General features: G+C 36.1%; 2 protein-coding genes across 2 annotated transcripts in view; one reads left to right on the forward strand and one right to left on the reverse strand.

The window, feature by feature from the left end:
• Nucleotides 1–1,057: 1,057 nt before the first annotated feature.
• Nucleotides 1,058–15,466, reverse strand: LOC136815775 (collagen alpha-1(II) chain-like). The gene is made up of 16 exons (XM_067072223.1): nucleotides 15,105–15,466; nucleotides 11,228–11,259; nucleotides 10,659–10,709; nucleotides 9,490–9,624; nucleotides 9,043–9,177; nucleotides 8,265–8,579; nucleotides 7,067–8,092; nucleotides 6,776–6,829; nucleotides 6,400–6,543; nucleotides 5,637–6,230; nucleotides 5,365–5,526; nucleotides 4,914–5,075; nucleotides 3,385–4,350; nucleotides 3,084–3,167; nucleotides 2,145–2,345; nucleotides 1,058–1,772 (listed from the first exon to the last, which is right to left on the reverse strand). The coding sequence occupies exons 1-16, from the start codon at nucleotides 15,157–15,159 to the stop codon at nucleotides 1,620–1,622; spliced, it is 4,269 nt and encodes a 1,422-aa protein (XP_066928324.1). The 5' UTR covers nucleotides 15,160–15,466; the 3' UTR covers nucleotides 1,058–1,619.
• The window catches only part of LOC136815776 (uncharacterized), a 47,413-nt gene continuing 31,808 nt past the window's right edge, over nucleotides 1,734–17,338 (forward strand). The window contains exon 1 of the transcript XR_010847761.1: nucleotides 1,734–1,816. The gene's annotated coding sequence lies outside the window, so the exon portion shown is untranslated. The remainder of the gene's footprint in view (nucleotides 1,817–17,338) is intronic.

Below are 17,338 nucleotides of genomic sequence, written 5' to 3' on the forward strand. Positions count from 1 at the left end.
CAAATTAACCTCGACTACTAAACTGAGAGCTGAAGTGAGATTCGAACCAACGGCTTTCTGGCAATTGCACTTGTAATGCGACTCTGACTTCAGTCCTCAGTCGTAGCTTGCTATCAAACTGAAGTCAATGCGTATATATAAGTGTTGGCACTATGGCAAGTTGAATTTGTAATTAATTAACGTGCTTTTAGAGACTCGATGACCGATTTCGTTAATGTTCTGCTTCTTCCATAGATCTGCTAATGAATACTAATAAAAATATGATTAATATTGAGCACTATTATTCGCACATATCACCATGAAAATCGTCTGCAATCCGGAATCCCTACAATCAAGGTATAACTTCTTTTTCTCTTCTATCCGCCCTGGTTTTTTAAGCTGATTAACTGGTGATTTGATCCTCAGAGGGGGAGGGGTGGCTTCAACCCTTAGGCGTATAAAGCATGTAACTAGATTCTTTTTATCGTCAAAACATGATTTTTTTGAAATCAAAACATAGATAGAAAAAGTGATTCCAGGAAGATTGCCCCCGGAAAAATGGTAAGGAAAATCGCCTGAGAAATTATCCTTCTTGAAAAGTGCCAAACTCTTTTAACAATCACCAACATCGAGGCCATCCAAGTCTTTCGCTAACCTTAGTAGTAATACCATATTTTATACTATATGTTCCAATATGCTATTGATACCTTATTATTTTAACATCTACAAAAGCAAATCTCTTTATTTTGAAAGTTTTCAACAGTTATCATTAGGCTTAATCAATCTTTATAAACATAAAACTTATTTTAAGCCAGACTGAAATTTGAGCATAAAAAAGCAGATTGCAATAAACGAGGAATATCAAGCTCGTACTTGAAAATGAGATAGAGACGATATCATAACTTTTAATAACTTGGTGTCCAGGTTTGATCAAAGCAAAGTTTCTCAAAAAAGGTATTTTTTCCTTGGCATTGTGTATAAGAAACTGCTCACTTTAAATTTCCAATAGGTAATTTTCCGGGGAACAAATCTTCGGGGGCAAATTTCCTGTTATCACACAAATATATGAAATAGATAATTGAGAATCAACAAAAATTTGTTTTTCGAAATTATTAATAAAGTTTTATTTTATTATTAACAATGTAAAAAAATGATGTAGCGAGGGATGTTATAAATAAAAAAAACATCATAAAAATTGTCATATAAATTTTTGTCCCCTCTTAACAAAAAAGTAGTATACGAAAGGAAAGGGGCTTGCTTGTGTTGTGATTTTGAAAGACAAAGGAATCTCCTTAAATTTTAAAATAAACTAGGGGAATCATTTTATCATCCAAATATTAAATAAACCACTTTAATCAACCAAATAATTCCCTTTGTCAATTTTTCAGGGAATCACTTATTTTTCAAAATAGGTAATTCCTTTATCTTTCAAAAATCCATCATTTAAATGAATTTCAATTCTTTCTATCTACATTATTTTCTTCCCATGCTTTTTCAAAATTACCCGCCATCTTTCTTTTAAATAAAAAGACTAGGGGGATATCAATGTCATCACATGGAAAAGGGGAATCTCCAATTATTGAAGATGTCATTAAAATGTTCACATGCTTTTGATGTATGGCTCCTCATATCCCATTTATTTAAAGGAAACAAACAGGACCAAGTTGGAATCCGAATTGCTCACTCTTTCGACCAACATTGAAAGCACCAACATCTAGGAGTGGTAAATGGAAAAGATCGGATGCACTTCCGAAATCGATCACTCCCTTATGCCATGTGTTATCGTTGGTGTTCTGAAAATGAGGAAAATTTGATTATTAGTCAATCATTTGGAGCTGTAAGTCTGCATTTTGTCTTAATGGACATCTACATATTTCTTTATCTACAGTTGACGCTCTCTAATTCGATTTTCAAGGGGGGTTGGATTTTCACCGAATAAGGGAGCGTATGGAATAGTAGAGCGTCGTAGAGTTTTTCGTTGACGGTGACTTTTAATATTATCGAATAATTGAGCGAATATAATAATAGAACGTCGAATTAGAAAGTCAGCGGTATCAACCCTAAGAAGGAAAGTTCTTCTCGATGACGTAAAATACAAGTGTAGCTGTCTATCTATCTTAAGTTCTGTATTATGAAAAAAAACTCTCAAAAAATCAAATGACTACCTTGCATGTGTTTTCAATAGTTTTGATCAAAACGGCACTCGATCGTTTGCCATATTCCATAGTTTTATCATTGAAGAATTTGAATTTCAGAATGGAGTCTTTCATGAGAGCATTTTTACAGTTGAAGGTAACATTTTGTTGAGCGTGTGTTGTGAGGATGTTGAGCATTTTGATTTGTGAGATATCCATAGCGTACTCGATCTAAATGAATGAAAAAAAGATTTAGTTAGGATGAATTTAACATTTGACAAAATTGTACGGCTTTGTAAAGTGAATAAGTGTCTTCGATTTTTTCGAATTTCGATCATTTTCGCGGGAAAACTACCTGTAACGAGTAAAAAATGGATTATATCGAGTATAAAATCCCCTTCAAAAATGAAAACAATCAGACTGCTGATTCGCGAAGTTTAGTCCACGTAAAAGTCAAAAATCTTTGATACGCTTAGTTATTTCTATAAAGATGAAATATAAAAGTTATGTAATCTATTCCTAATGTGTAAAAGGAGCCGTAACCACAGATATCTGTAAAGCCCGAAGGGCTAGATAGGCAACTTTAAGCTTTCTCTAGCAAAAAAAAGTGAAGCAAAAATTTGACTTTTTAAATTTCGTGCCGATGGATAGGATCTAGCATTTTAATTGTTTTCGGAGCGCGAGATCAAAAAAAGTAGGCGGCAAACGCTATTTCACATCTCTCAAACCGGTGAAATTGCATATTTTAGTCACGTGACTTTGGTAGGAAATCCTTCCAAACCTAAGCTTCACTTCACTTCACAAATCTAGCCCTTCGGGCTTTACAGATCTGTGGCCGTAACCAAGTACTGGCCTTTGATGCTCTATGTAAACCTAGCTTTCCAGCAAAAAGTAGCTTTCAATATTTGTATGGACACTTAAAATAATTTAGTTATGTTTATCATATTAATTTCGGTTTTAGAAAATTACCTCAGTTTGTTTCAAGAAGTCTTTTGCCATCCATTGATAATCTCCCTTCTTCTTTTTCATATCTTCCCATTCCCATTCGCCAACCTTAGGGAGATAACAAAAAGATGTTATAGTATTGCAGTGCTATATAGGTGAGAAATAACTAAAGTGGTAACTTAACTCCAGCATAAAGTTTCACATTTCTAATGAATGGCAATTTTGATGAAAAGGATTTGATCGATCAACTCCTAGTAAGAACTTTGAATACAGCAACATTTCTAGCAAGAATATCACAATTTTTTTTTTTTTTAACAATCTTCACCTTGTTGAATTTAGGGTAGACACATGTAGCGAAAGTCTTCTTGTCACAGAAAACAAGGGTAGCATCATGGTTAGATCCTTCGTTTGGATCAACCCAGTAGTCTCCTGTGTTCTTGTTTTCGTGTGTTTTGAAAAGGTCTTCACAAGTACGTGCTGGGTGTCTTCGTGAGCCGTCACCACCATAGAAAGTGTTATCAGACTTCTCAGTAGTCTTTGCAAAAGATGCAAATCCTTCGAAGTGTTCTTTGCCGACAGCTTTGTAATATCGATATTGTTGAGCATATTGTTGTTGCATTTGTTGGAAGTGTTGTTGGTATTGTTGTTGTTGCATGTAGTGTTGTTGAGCAGGTCCTTTCAAACCTAATCCTCCACGTGAGAAAAATCGTGAGAATGCTCCGGTAAGGCCTGAGATCTCTCCTGGTGGACCAGGTTGACCAGCACGTCCAGGGGTACCAGGTTCTCCAGAAGATCCAGATTCTCCGACAGGTCCTGATGGTCCACGGTTACCCTTTCGTCCAAGTTGTCCATTGAAACCTTTAGCTCCTTGGCGTCCACGGCCTCCGTCAGGTCCAGATGATCCACGGATACCTTGTGGCCCGGCTGGTCCCTCAGGTCCTCCTTCTCCTTGTTCTCCCTTTTCTCCTTCGGCGCCAGCAGGTCCGTAAATACCAGGTTGCCCTTGAGCTCCCTTTTCTCCACGTTCACCAGCTTCTCCCTTAGATCCACGAACTCCTTTCTTTCCTGCTTCTCCAGGTCGTCCTTGTCGTCCTGGGATACCATTCAATCCACGGGGACCATCACCTCCGGAGGCGCCTTTAGGGCCAGTAGGTCCAGCCTCACCATTGTCTCCAGCATCTCCAACCTGTCCTGGTTCACCCAAATCTCCACGAGATCCACGGCTTCCTTGGTATCCTTGTTGTCCGATTTGTCCTTTAACACCATCAGTTCCGTCGACTCCTGGTTTGCCCTGTAAATGAAATATAAAAACGATTCAATAATTTGAACTTACTTGAATATAGAAATACGAAAAGACTAACTTTCTCTGGAAAGTTTTGAGAGTGTTTGAACTAACAAAATGGTTAGGGAAAAAGTATTAATACTATGGTAAAAGGTTTTACTTAGACGATGCTATCGTCCGTATAATATGTTATCATGATATAACATAGTTTGTATATTATAAAACGTAATATGTTTCGCGGCGGATAGAGCCACTCCCGTAAAAAATTCCCGTCTTCACGTTTGCTCCTTTTAGATGAAACTCGTCTTAGACTATAGCATAGTCTAGGTTTTACTTATATGGAAAAATAATAAATGTTCGAATTATTGAGAGTCCACTTTATTTCATGGTATTCACCATTGCAATGTCTTATAACATTACATCACGGACCCAACAGCTCATTGGATATAAGTGACGTGAAATCAGTCAATACGTCACTTGGAACCAATCAATTATTTGGTTTTTGATCTATTATTTTTCTATATATAAGTAAAAATATTTTTGTCATGAATTTCCAATTTTTCTTAACTTACATTGACACCATCTCTTCCACTGATACCTCGCATACCGTCCATACCGGTAGCTCCTTGTTCTCCACGTTTTCCGTGTGATCCTGGACGTCCGGCCAATCCTGGGAATCCCTTGGATCCAGTTTCTCCTGGTTTACCAACGACTCCACTGTTTCCAGCAGGTCCCTATTGATGAGAGTAAATTGATTTTGATATTTTTCTTTGAATGCCTTTTAGGAGATAAATGAAATCTGGGAAGGATTTGCTAGGGCCAAATTTTAGCTTTTCTCAGTGATATAGCTACCCAATTGAATCCCTTTTTCGGCAAAATATCTTAAAAAAATTAAAACCGTCAGCAGATTATGCTAAACCAGCTAGTACACAAAGGTTGTTTCAACGTCTATCTAATGTCCACAATGTCCATATAAGGTTAGAGGAACGTTGATAAAACGTTGTGTGTCCACTAGAAACTTACAGGTGATCCTCTGCGTCCTTCAGATCCTGGTGCACCAACAATGCCACGTTCTCCTTCTTTACCAGCTGATCCTGGATCTCCATTGCGCCCATCTTTTCCTGGTGGTCCTTGTTCTCCTGATTTTCCACTGTTACCTGGAATTCCTGGGTCTCCTCCTGGTCCCTAGAGAATCAAAAACGAAAAAAATTCAGTCTTGTCGTCAACTCATTCATAATTCGTTCATCGATGCCAAGTTTCTAGATGACAAATCCTAAAAAGAATCAAAGAGTTACCTTAGCACCATTCTTGCCCATCAATCCTGATCTTCCAGCTGGACCTGGTTGTCCAATGGGTCCCAATTCACCTTCAGGTCCTGGAGGTCCTGGTGGACCACGGGTACCAATGTTACCAATATCTCCGACTGGACCCTTTTGTCCTTGATCTCCAAGTTTTCCAGTTGGCCCAGCGGGTCCAGTTGTTCCTGGTAAACCAGCTTCACCAGTTTCTCCGCGGTCTCCATTGGGTCCTTTAGGACCTCTTGATCCGGCTTCTCCTGGTGTACCACGGGGTCCACGCTGTCCGGGTTGTCCTGGTCTTCCAGCTTGTCCTTCATCTCCTGGTGGTCCATCAGTTCCGGGGTATCCGGTAGTTCCGGCCTCACCATCTGGTCCACTTTCTCCGCGTTGTCCACGGGCTCCTTGAGGTCCTTGTGAACCTTGTTCTCCGCGTTGACCGGCTTCTCCGTCTTTACCAGAGGCTCCTTTAGCTCCTGGGTTTCCGAGTTTTCCACGGCCTCCGGCAACACCACGAGCACCAGGGGATCCGAGGGTTCCAACACGTCCGGCTGGTCCTGGTGCTCCTTTAGCTCCTGATTGACCTTGGTCTCCCTATTAAAACAATTATAACATCATTTATAAATTTTTAACTGATTTAACTGATATTTTTGTATAAATGAAATGTAGCAGATTGGGAAGTTTCCCTTTGTTTACAAAATGAAAGTAAATTCTTAAGCTTAAAGGTGACATTTATTTCAGTAAAATAATCATCGATACTTACTCTCAATCCTGGTGATCCTGGGTTTCCTGGTTCTCCACGAAGACCTTGTTGTCCAGATTGTCCCATGGCTCCCATACGTCCATCAGGACCAGCGGGACCTTGTTTTCCTGGGGCTCCATTTCGTCCTTGGTCTCCTTTCAATCCCTATGTTAAAGGAAAATGTAATATCATATCATCAATCTTTACTTGACTGTTATAAGAAAAGCTATTATTGACGCTCTTATAGAGGTAGTCTCAATCCGACATTTTCAAAAACAAGAATTTTAAAATCCAGAATACATTTTTTCTTCCAAATTTAAAGTATTGAATTGAGAGTTTGAAATCTTTCTTGGAATGCCATTGATCAGTATGGCCTGGACTGAAAAATCGCACATACATTTTCTCCATCTTTGCCGTCCAATCCTGGAGCTCCTTGTGGCCCTGGTGGTCCCTAAAATGAAACAAATCACATTAAAATAAAGTTATTTCTAAAATTGAAAACATCTACTTGTTGGCCTCTCATATTTCTCACGAATTTCTTCTTTAAGTGATCACAGATATTGAAAAGCTAAGTTATTTGTTTTTTGTGCAGTTCTTAACGTCTACCATTTTCTTTTTTCCCAATTTTCTCTTCTTTGAAGTTTAGACTTGGAAGGAGGCTCAGAGATAAAACAACAAATCAACATACTTGAGTTCCTGGTGTTCCAGCTGTTCCTTGTGGTCCTTCTTCTCCTGGTTCTCCTTGAAGTCCTGGCTCTCCTCTTGTACCGTCAGTACCTTGAGCTCCTGGTAATCCAGATGATCCTTTAGGTCCACGTTGTCCAATCTTTCCTTGAGATCCAGTTTCACCACCTTCTCCTGGAGATCCACGAAGACCCATAGGTCCAGTCAAACCTTGTTGTCCTTCTGGTCCTCTTGGTCCTGGAGATCCGTTCTTACCAGTCAAACCTGTTGCTCCATTTTTACCATCACGTCCTGGGATACCTGGTGATCCAACAGTTCCTGGTTCTCCAGCTGGTCCACGATCTCCAGTATTTCCTTTGATTCCTTTACCTCCTTTGGAACCTTCAACTCCAGTGAAACCTGGTGCTCCAGTGTTTCCTTTAGATCCGGCTTGTCCTGGTCGTCCATCAGTACCAGCTTGTCCAGCAAGACCTTGAAGGCCAGCAGGTCCTGGTTCACCAGTAGCTCCAATGCGACCGATTTTTCCTTCGATTCCTTCTTTACCGGGTTCTCCACGAACACCATCTTCTCCCACATCTCCATTCTCTCCTTTTTCACCAGAGATACCTCGTTGTCCGCGTTGCCCAGTCTGACCTTTCTTTCCTGGTAAACCAGTAGGTCCACGAATACCAATAGGTCCACGTTCACCTTGAGATCCAATAGGTCCAGGTTGTCCTTGAAGACCAAGTCCTCCGGCAACACCCTTGGTTCCAGCTTTTCCTGGTTCTCCAGGTTGTCCAGAGAAACCTTTTGGACCATTAATACCTTGTTCTCCGACTGGACCCGTTTCTCCGGCGCTTCCTTTGGTACCGCGTTCTCCGGCCTCTCCTCGTTGTCCCTTGATACCTTGAGGTCCCCGGATTCCAGTTGGTCCTTTCAAACCTTCTTGTCCAATGGCTCCATTTTCTCCTTGAGCTCCATCTGAACCTCTTGGGCCGAGGGCACCTTGGGATCCTCGTGGACCTTGTGGACCGATTGTTCCTTGGAAACCCTGAATATGAACAAAAAAAACATTTGTAATTCTCGCATCAAAATTCCCCTAGAAGCAATTTTGAACATTCACAATAAATTGCAATAGTACCGATGTGTCTCCTTCAGATCTCACAATTCGAAAGACTGTTTACTGTGACAGGAAAAAAACTACTTAAAAACCAATCACTTACAATTGAACCTTGATCTCCACGTGCTCCTTTTTCACCAGCGTATCCTTTCTCGCCGGATCTTCCTTTTTCTCCTCCGTCCCCAGTTGGCCCGGTGGGTCCGCGTTCTCCTTTAAATCCGAATGGTCCTTGAAGACCTGGGAAACCAATTGGTCCAGTGACTCCAGTTTTTCCTGGTGGACCTTGAAGGCCTTGTTCTCCACGGCTACCTTTAACGGCATCGACTCCTGGTTCTCCGGGAATACCACGAGGTCCATATCGTCCAGTAGGTCCAGGTAAACCTTGGACACCTGGAACTCCTTTTGATCCGAGATCACCCTATAAAACAAATAATAAACTTGAAAATTTAGATTTTTTTTAAAAAATTATGGTTCAAAAAACATTGCATTTCAAACATTACATTTTTCTCTTAATTGATGTTCTTTAGCCATTATGATGTCGTTTTTTGATGGATTAGTAATTTCGATTCCATATTAACACATTTGTTGCCGACTACGAGTATACCGGTAGTAAAGGGGTCAAAATATCGTTAGCACTTCAACGAGCAATAGCTTTTGATGAAGAGATGTGTTGACTTTTTATTGCATTTTTAGAATCTACGGGAAACTTTGCGTCGATTGGTATACAATTAAAGGCATTCGAAGCAAAACTGAGACCATAGGAGCCTCTGAAAGTTAAATTTTCGATGAAAATGGAAGAAATAAAATTTTCGATTTCTGAAAAAAGCTCAGCAGTGAACGTTTTAAATTCACTATTTTCTAAAACATGAAACAAAGACTACCTTTGGTCCAACATTGCCTGTAGTTCCTGGAAGTCCTGGTGGTCCTGCAGGTCCTGGTCGGTAATCGAATTCAGTTCCTAAACCAAAAGTTTGGCCAGAAACACCGACCTTGGCAGCTTGTGGATCTGGTCCTTTCTAAAACCAAAATGAGAATTTTATTTATAATTTTATCGATTTAAATTTAGGCTTGCTCGCTTGAATCAACTAACTTCCGTAACGGAGCTTACGAGATTCAATTTTAAACTTATTTGATCATTCATTCAAAGCCTCGATTATCCAATAGAATATAAAAGTCTTTTAACCAGAAACTCACGGGTCTAGATTTAGCTTTCTACTATATTAACCAAACAAAAATTATAGTAATCTAACCAGAAACAACTTGTCTGGATTTTATTTTAGCCTTGATTAACCAAATAAAAATAATAGCGTTTTGACCAGAAACTTTACCTCGCTACCACCACCTCCGGCTGGTCCAGGGAAACCACGTTCACCATCTTCTCCTTTGGCGCCGAGTTCACCACGCTCTCCCTTTTGTCCTTCGACTCCAGTTGGTCCTTTGTCTCCTTGTTGCCCTCGGATACCCTGGAATGATAGGTAATAAACTTCTATTAAGATGTCGTTGTCATTATTCTCAATTTATAAGTTTTAAATATCGCAAACTGTTTTTTTTAAATCGTGGCGTAGGACTCTACTTACCGTCTAACAAAAAGTTTTCCTTATATACGAATCTATAGAGGCCTGTGAATCAGACTAGACATAGCGTGACCAGGGATGGTTTTATAGTTAATTTATGGACAGGATTAAGGTGTGTTTAATGACTTGTGCACTCTTTATAGACAATCGGCCTCGTGTTATCAAAAAATGTCATTTTCTAAGCATTAACAGGAAGTGTCCAATGAATGTTATTTCAAGGAAATTTGAGATAAGAATAATCTTTAAATTTCAATGTCAAGTATTCCCTTAATATGACTCCGTCAAAGAAAAGAAATTCAATTCATCTCTGTCCTAAATGTGACGAATCGGGATTTTCAAATATTCTTGAATTTAGTAAAAAAAAAAGAATCCGGTTACAGTATTTGGAAATCTGTTTAAAATGCACTCAACGTTATAATTTCGGCTAAAAAAACCATTGTCCTAGGAGTCCGTCTTGTATGTAATTTTAAACGGGTGTTATGGTAAAGTAGCCATTTTCATGCATGTCAAAAACAACTCAGCAAGCAAAGCTAACTTTTGAAATCTGAAACCAATTACCAAAAAGTTAGAAAAGGGATAAATTGTAGTTTATACAAACTGATATCATCCCGTTACGATTATTGTATTTTATTATAGCAACAATATACTGTATTATTATACTGGATTATAAACCGCTCCAGTCTAGACCTTAACAGAAGTTACTCAGGATGATATGAGTAAGTTCTGTTAAGGTCTAGACTGGAGCGCTTTATAATCCATTAAAATAATACAGTATATTGTTGCTATAATAAAATACAATAATCGTAACGGGATGATATCAGTTTGTATAAACTACAATTTGTCCCTTTTCTAACTTTTTGGCAATATCAAGTAAATCTAAGGTTTTTTTAGACACTGTTTAACTAATAATTAAAATTGCTTACGTCATCACCATCTGGTCCAGGTTGTCCTTTCTCACCTTTGATCAAAAATTCCTAAAAAAAAATAAATTAATTCCACTGAAGTTTTGTTGGCTCTGGGAATACAAGAATTTATAAACCTATCATTAAGAAAAAACACATCAAGAATAAGGAAAATGGATTTAGTTACAATTAAGAATTTTTTTAATCAATGACCTCTATTTCAGTCAAATTTCGAAAATCTAGCGGCGAGCAAAATAGAAAATTTTGTTACTTCATTTAAAGCTGCAAAGGTAGCTGCCGAAAATTGATCACAATCGGACCCTTCTCCTGATGGCTTTTCTTCAGACTATAAAAATCGAGGGAGGAGAAAAAAAAGGCCTTAAATAGTCTGAGAGGAAAATTTCGCGAAAAAAAATTAGAAAAATTTCTTTTAAATGTGCCTTTATCAGGAAATAAAATCATTGATTAAAAAAAGTTTTTGGCTGGAAAATTATTTTTACTCAAAAATGTTCCCTTCAAGGATCTGTTTCCTGATAAGACATTCATTCTTTTCGTTAAAAATCGATTTTTTATAAAACCATAAAACTTACGGTGACTTCCGTTTGCCTTTTGATTCGTTGAGCTAGAACGGGAAAAATAAAAAAAGTAAATTCACCATAATCATTCTTATAAAGTATATTCTATATAAAGTATTGCATCTCAGATGATACTATAATATAAAATTTATTAACCCTTAGAAAGAACAAATTCATAGTTATTTTATCAAAAACTGACAACGTTGACGCCAAAAACTGCATAGAAACGAGTCCCTGTCTCTTTGCTGCTGGCATCCACTAACGGAATCCGTACTCCTTATACCACCTACGGTTTAGTGGAGGTCTGAGATTCAGACCAAAGATGTGTATTTCCTAAGGGGTTAGCTCAAAACCACACCCTTATTTTTTCATTTAAGCTGAGCTATTGAAATTCAATTCGCAAAGAAAATAAACTTTTTCTACTACTATGTAACTACGGAAGTTTTGTATCAAAATATACAAAGTTTTTATTTTTTTTTTAAACCTTGAACCTTTACTGTTTATTTATGATGTATTTTCAATGGAGCACATCAAGAAAAATTTGATGTTATCTATACGTGAAACAGAAAATATTTGGTGTCTCTCACTATATGTTTTTTAAGCAAGTGTCTGCCCCTATATCAGGCTCGCATTATGCTTAGAGCCATTGTTTAGGTACCAAAAACTGAGCCTGTAACTCTTATAAACGTTATGGTTATAGGAAAAAATATGTACATCAAATCTTCTTGAAAAAAAATGCATATGGATTTTTAAGCTCAAGAAATATTACAGTATGCGATCAATTGTCGATCCAGTCTGATTAGTTGAACAATACTATAAGAGCAACTGGCTCACCATTGACAAAACCAAAAGAGCTAACTCCATTTTCAGGAAAGGCTGCACTACTTAAGCCCCTTTTTTAAAAAAGACATAAAGTAAATTTAAGGCTGAAAATTTCGGACAAAAGAAGCAGCTAAAGCCAAGCTCAGATTTACTGATCTTTAAAGGGAAAAATTGTTTCCTATCTTTGATGATTACTGTATTTACAGGGGAGTTGATATAAACCAAGTTTCAATGTAAGTATCTTTACATCTCAAATAGATCAATGTAGAAATTTTAATTTTTTTGCGTTCACTTGCTACTTAAAAAGTTCAATGCCTTCAAACACGTCTTATGACATCATTTTTCTTGTTCGCACTTCATAGCATAGATAAAAAATAAAAGTCGGGACCAAAGTTCTGTTTATTCACCCATGTATGTAAATCAGGGTTCGGTATAGGAACTTATTTCAACATGATAATAAATTTAAGTTCATAACGAGTTCTAAATTTAAGGAGTTAGGAAAAATGTTTAGCTTATGTTTTAAGCATTATTAATCTTTAACTCTGTTGTATATTTAACAAAGGGTTGCTTTCATAGGGATATGTCATAATATTTGTCTGAGAACCACACTGTTGCTATGTGTTTAACTGGGCTTAGTTCAATAGGGTTCGGAAGCTTTTTTTTTCCTTGACACTAAAAAAAATCACCCCTTCAAAGTTTAGCTAACATAAACATTTTTGATGGAAAGAAGAATTTGAGACCATAACTTTCCATGTTATCCTTAAATATACTTGACCTAAATCCTAAGAAGTAACTAGAAAATGTTTAGACTTTAAGAAAAAACCGCTCTTTGAAAGCCTTAACCTTGATATTTTTTCTGTTCTTGTTTTTGATCCTCTTGTCATACTCTGAAAAAAGGGGGGTTTCAAATTTCCGGAAATAAATAATAGTGGTTTTTGGGTGACTAGTCAGTAACAGTGTCTTGTTTTTGTCACTTTTTTTTGTTGAAAAATTAATGCTTGTATCAGTCGTTCAGAGTTACTTACTTCCTAATTTCTTGGTGTTTAGCAAAATTAGAATTATCCTTGCAAAATCAGGCTTCAGTTCAATTTATTTGTTTTAAGGGAAATCATTGTTTACAATGATGTGTGTATTTCTTAAGGAAAAATGTTTTATATGTGTGTATTTCTCAAGGAAAAATGTTTTGCACAACAATGTATGTATTTCTTAAGGAAAAATATTTTGATGTGTGTATTTCTTAAGGAAATGTTTCTGAATAAAGCTTCAAGGCTCAAGACGTACTAATTACCCAATTAATTGTAAAGTTTTGATTAAGAACTCGAAATATCATAGATATCATGATGAGTGCATTGCCGATTGTAAACAATAGTTTTGTTATTTGTATGGTATTCATTAAACAGGACTAAAAGACTCCCTTGGACTCCTAATGATCATATTTTCAATCTAATAAAACAATGTATATTTTGTCACTGTTGAAAACCCTTCAAAAACTTTCAGGGTCTTCTATCATCTCTCTCATTCTTTATGTGATTATTGATCAACGGTGTAGAATAATATAAAATCTCAGTTGAAAAAGGACACCTTTTATGACAAAAACATTTTTTTTTCTCATATTATAAAACCCTTTTCTCTCTCATCACCTTTTCACATCTAATGTTTATTTAATATACAAAGTAATAATAAGACATTATATTATAACATAAAACTGACGCACCCCACCGTTTGTGTATTTAGGTTGACGGATGTTTAAATGTTGTAAAAAGACCCCTGCTGGTTGGCAACCGGTGACTGTATATTCTTAAAATATTCTTAAAGTACAGAAGTATCCGTCTTTCACTCTAAAATCTACTCAAAGTAATCCTTCCAACTGATTTTTCTCTTTGTTTCTTGTACTTATTCCCTTCTAAATTACCCAATTTTCCTAATTTACCTCCTTTATCTATCATTTAATATCAATGTTCATTCTCTTTTCAGAATTTTCTTTTACATTTGTTACAAAAACATGGTGTTTTACTCCACTTTGAAGTACCTTACCAACTTTCTTTAGAATAAGTGTTCATAGTACAGACTATTGCAATTTAAATAAGTCAAATATGATTGGACCACTGAATACCATTCAATACCTGGGCGGCAATACCATTTGCTTTGATTTTTATCATTTACCATCACATTACTTAACATTTTTAAGGACGTGTTTTTTCAAAATTTCAGATTCAAAAAAGTCAAAATTTACAAAAATCCTGATAACTTTGGAGGGTTTAAAGACCTAATTGGGAAATTTTGCAGGATTGGAAATTTCGAAAATGGAAAGACTAGCTTTATGTTAGACTACCCTTAAAAATTCAACTTCCTATTTTCAAAAGGTTTAAGACTATCCCACTTTAACTGAAGGCGGTGCAAAACATGGATTTTAATACAGTCAAAAAACACGTCCACTTTATCGGACTCATTTGAGACGTTATCCATATCTGAATTTTCTATGACCTTTTTAGATTTTTTTATTGTAAATGAAGGGCGAAATTTTAATAAATCTTTTTTGTGAAAATCACTAAAATTTAACTTTAGTTCTCATATGAAATATTTTTCTGATAACCTTTTGAGATTTGATTTGATGCATTAAAAAAGCCTCGCAGTTTTTGTAACTTGTAGATCGCAATATTTAAATTCAAATTATAACCGCTCCAAAAAAAGACACTTGGTCTAACAGTACGTCATCTTTGTAGTAGACGTAATTTTATATGAATTTATCGAATTTATTCTAGTGAGTGTGAACATTGAATTTTCCCCTTCTAAACTTTCAAAACAAACTCGAGGTGTATATAAGTGTATATGTAATTTTAATTCGAGGAAAGATTAGAAGATACTATAAAAATTGTTGTGGTTTTTTATGTCTCTCTATGTAAGAAAACATCAATAAAAATTATAAAATCTCTCCTCTTATAGTCTTGTGTCTTATGGCCTGTAATCTTTGTCCCAAGATATAAGAAAAATCAGCTTCGATTTAAAGAATAAGATATAGGGTTTTAATTAAACCAATAAAGGACCCATTAAGATAGATTAATTGCCCTACCTTCAACAAGCCATAATGATAACAGCACAATCAATAATGGCGCGAATTTCGCCATGTTAGATAGATTGTTTGAAACAAATTCAAATCAATGCACCATAAAACAACCTCCTTAAACGCTTGTTATATCCTCTTTATATCCTCTCTCTCTTTCAACCAATCAGCGCTCTTCAAAATTTCAGATTCAGAAGGGAATCGCAACTAACTTCAGGTTAGATTAAAACCTGAGTGCTTGCGATTCTAAAACCTTCTTTTTTCAAGGAGGATAAAGCTTACTCTGAAGCTATGATGGAGGATTTCAAATCAACTAATTTGTCAACTTTCAAAATCATGGCCTAAACATATCCATATGAAACAAAGGAGATACTATTATTTCTTATTGTTTAGCTTAAACCCTGACGCGCTGTTTTAGAAGACAATTGAATTTCGCATAACAATGGGAGATGTATTGTTAAAAGTGTGTCATGAAATTCAAAACATCTTTTGTTAGTTTGTTTATATAGGAAGTCAACACAGTGTTTGAGTGACAAGTCACTAAAAAAAATTTTTTGTGTGATATTTTTTTTTTGTGTAGAGCGAAGGTCGGGCCTCCTAAGCTCCGGGCTGTCTTCAATGTCTAAATTCACAGTTGTTTGTATTTAAAACATTTTTTTTAAATCATCATAAACCTCACATTTTTGTAAAAAAGTTAATTTCACATTAAGACATATGTAGTTACATCCGTAATGTCCAGCATACATCTTTCACTTATGATCTTTTCGATTTTGCATAAATTACATAATATCTTAGCTACCATTATTTTCAGGCATCATCGTCCGACCGTTTCTACATTGGACTTACATTCGCTAAATTTCGCTATTTTTTAGAATTTTTGTTTATTCTTTGGGGTTTAGACTGAGTAATTTTAGACCTGCAAAAAAAATTAATTTTCAAATCTTGCTTCAATTTTATTACCAAGATATTTTGTAAACCTACATCTTTACGGACCAATTGGCCATTAAAAAATTGTTTCTTGAAGAAATTTCACCCAAAATGTTGAACTCTAAGACTCACGCTGTGTCAATTATTTCTTAAACTGTGATTCTAACTTGGTATCACTGATTATTTGACATATCTTGACATTTTCTCGCTGCTTTCTACAATTGTATGTACTTTTCTGACAGTGGTTATCCATGTAACCCCTCTAATAATGATAATAAATATTCTGTCATTGATGTTCTTATTTGTTTTCTTTTTATTGGTATTTTCCTGTCTCTTTTTTTATCTGATATGCCCTCGGTGGCCCCTTCCTTTTTGGTGGCTTAAATTTTGTTGTTATGACAATAGTTGCATTTGACAAATTCATTGAGTGCTGGTTTATTCCATGAATCATACTCGACAAAAACTCCTAAGACTTCCTCAAACCGTTGGAAAGATATTGAACGTTGAAATTGTTTTTTTTTATCAACTATCAACTTTGATAGATAGGTTCTCCTTCACGGTTGCAATGGAACCTTGGACCGCACTCCCATAAGATCTTTGGATCCTACCAGAAGGAATATATTGGTAGGTCCTGATCCTCCAAAGTTCATTACGTCCGTAAGAATGGCACCCGCCTATGTATTTATTTCAAATCATTATTACAATAAATATAGTTTCCATAGCTCCAACCTCTATAACTCGAAGAAATTTGTTGGCATTGTGACAGTTTCCCAATTAACTCTCATAGAAAACCTCTATAACTCGAGGAAATTTGTTGGCACTGTGACGGTTTCCCAATAAACTCTCATAGAAAACCTCTATAACTCGAACGATTTCAACTGTATCAAACTGCTTCGGATAAAAAGTACACGCTTTTTTAATAAGAACAAACTATATAAGAACATAAGGCTTCGATGGTCAAAGTATTAAGAACAAGTTAAGAACATTTTAAGGCTTTGCAGACACTAAAACACCCGATTTCTTAGGCCAACAGACAAAATACCAACAAAATGGTGAAAATAAGAACATGTTCACGTTTTTAGGCTTAAATCTTTTTGAAAGTTAAGAACATCCGAAGGCTTCAAAAATTTTTGATGTTCTTATTAAAGATGTATTTCACATCAAATTTGAGGTGAAAAAGAAATTTCCAGCTTGTGTTTAATTGTTTAGTACTATGGTTGTAGCCACCTCTCTAAAAACATTTGCAAGAACGTCTAAAAGAGATTGCAAATGCTTTCTCTAATTCGATCTTCAAGGGATCAACCAAATATTTTATA

The sequence above is a fragment of the Clytia hemisphaerica genome, unplaced genomic scaffold, assembly GCF_902728285.1.
Source record: "Clytia hemisphaerica strain Z4C2 unplaced genomic scaffold, Clytia hemisphaerica genome assembly, whole genome shotgun sequence".
NCBI classification, from domain to species: domain Eukaryota; kingdom Metazoa; phylum Cnidaria; class Hydrozoa; order Leptothecata; family Clytiidae; genus Clytia; species Clytia hemisphaerica.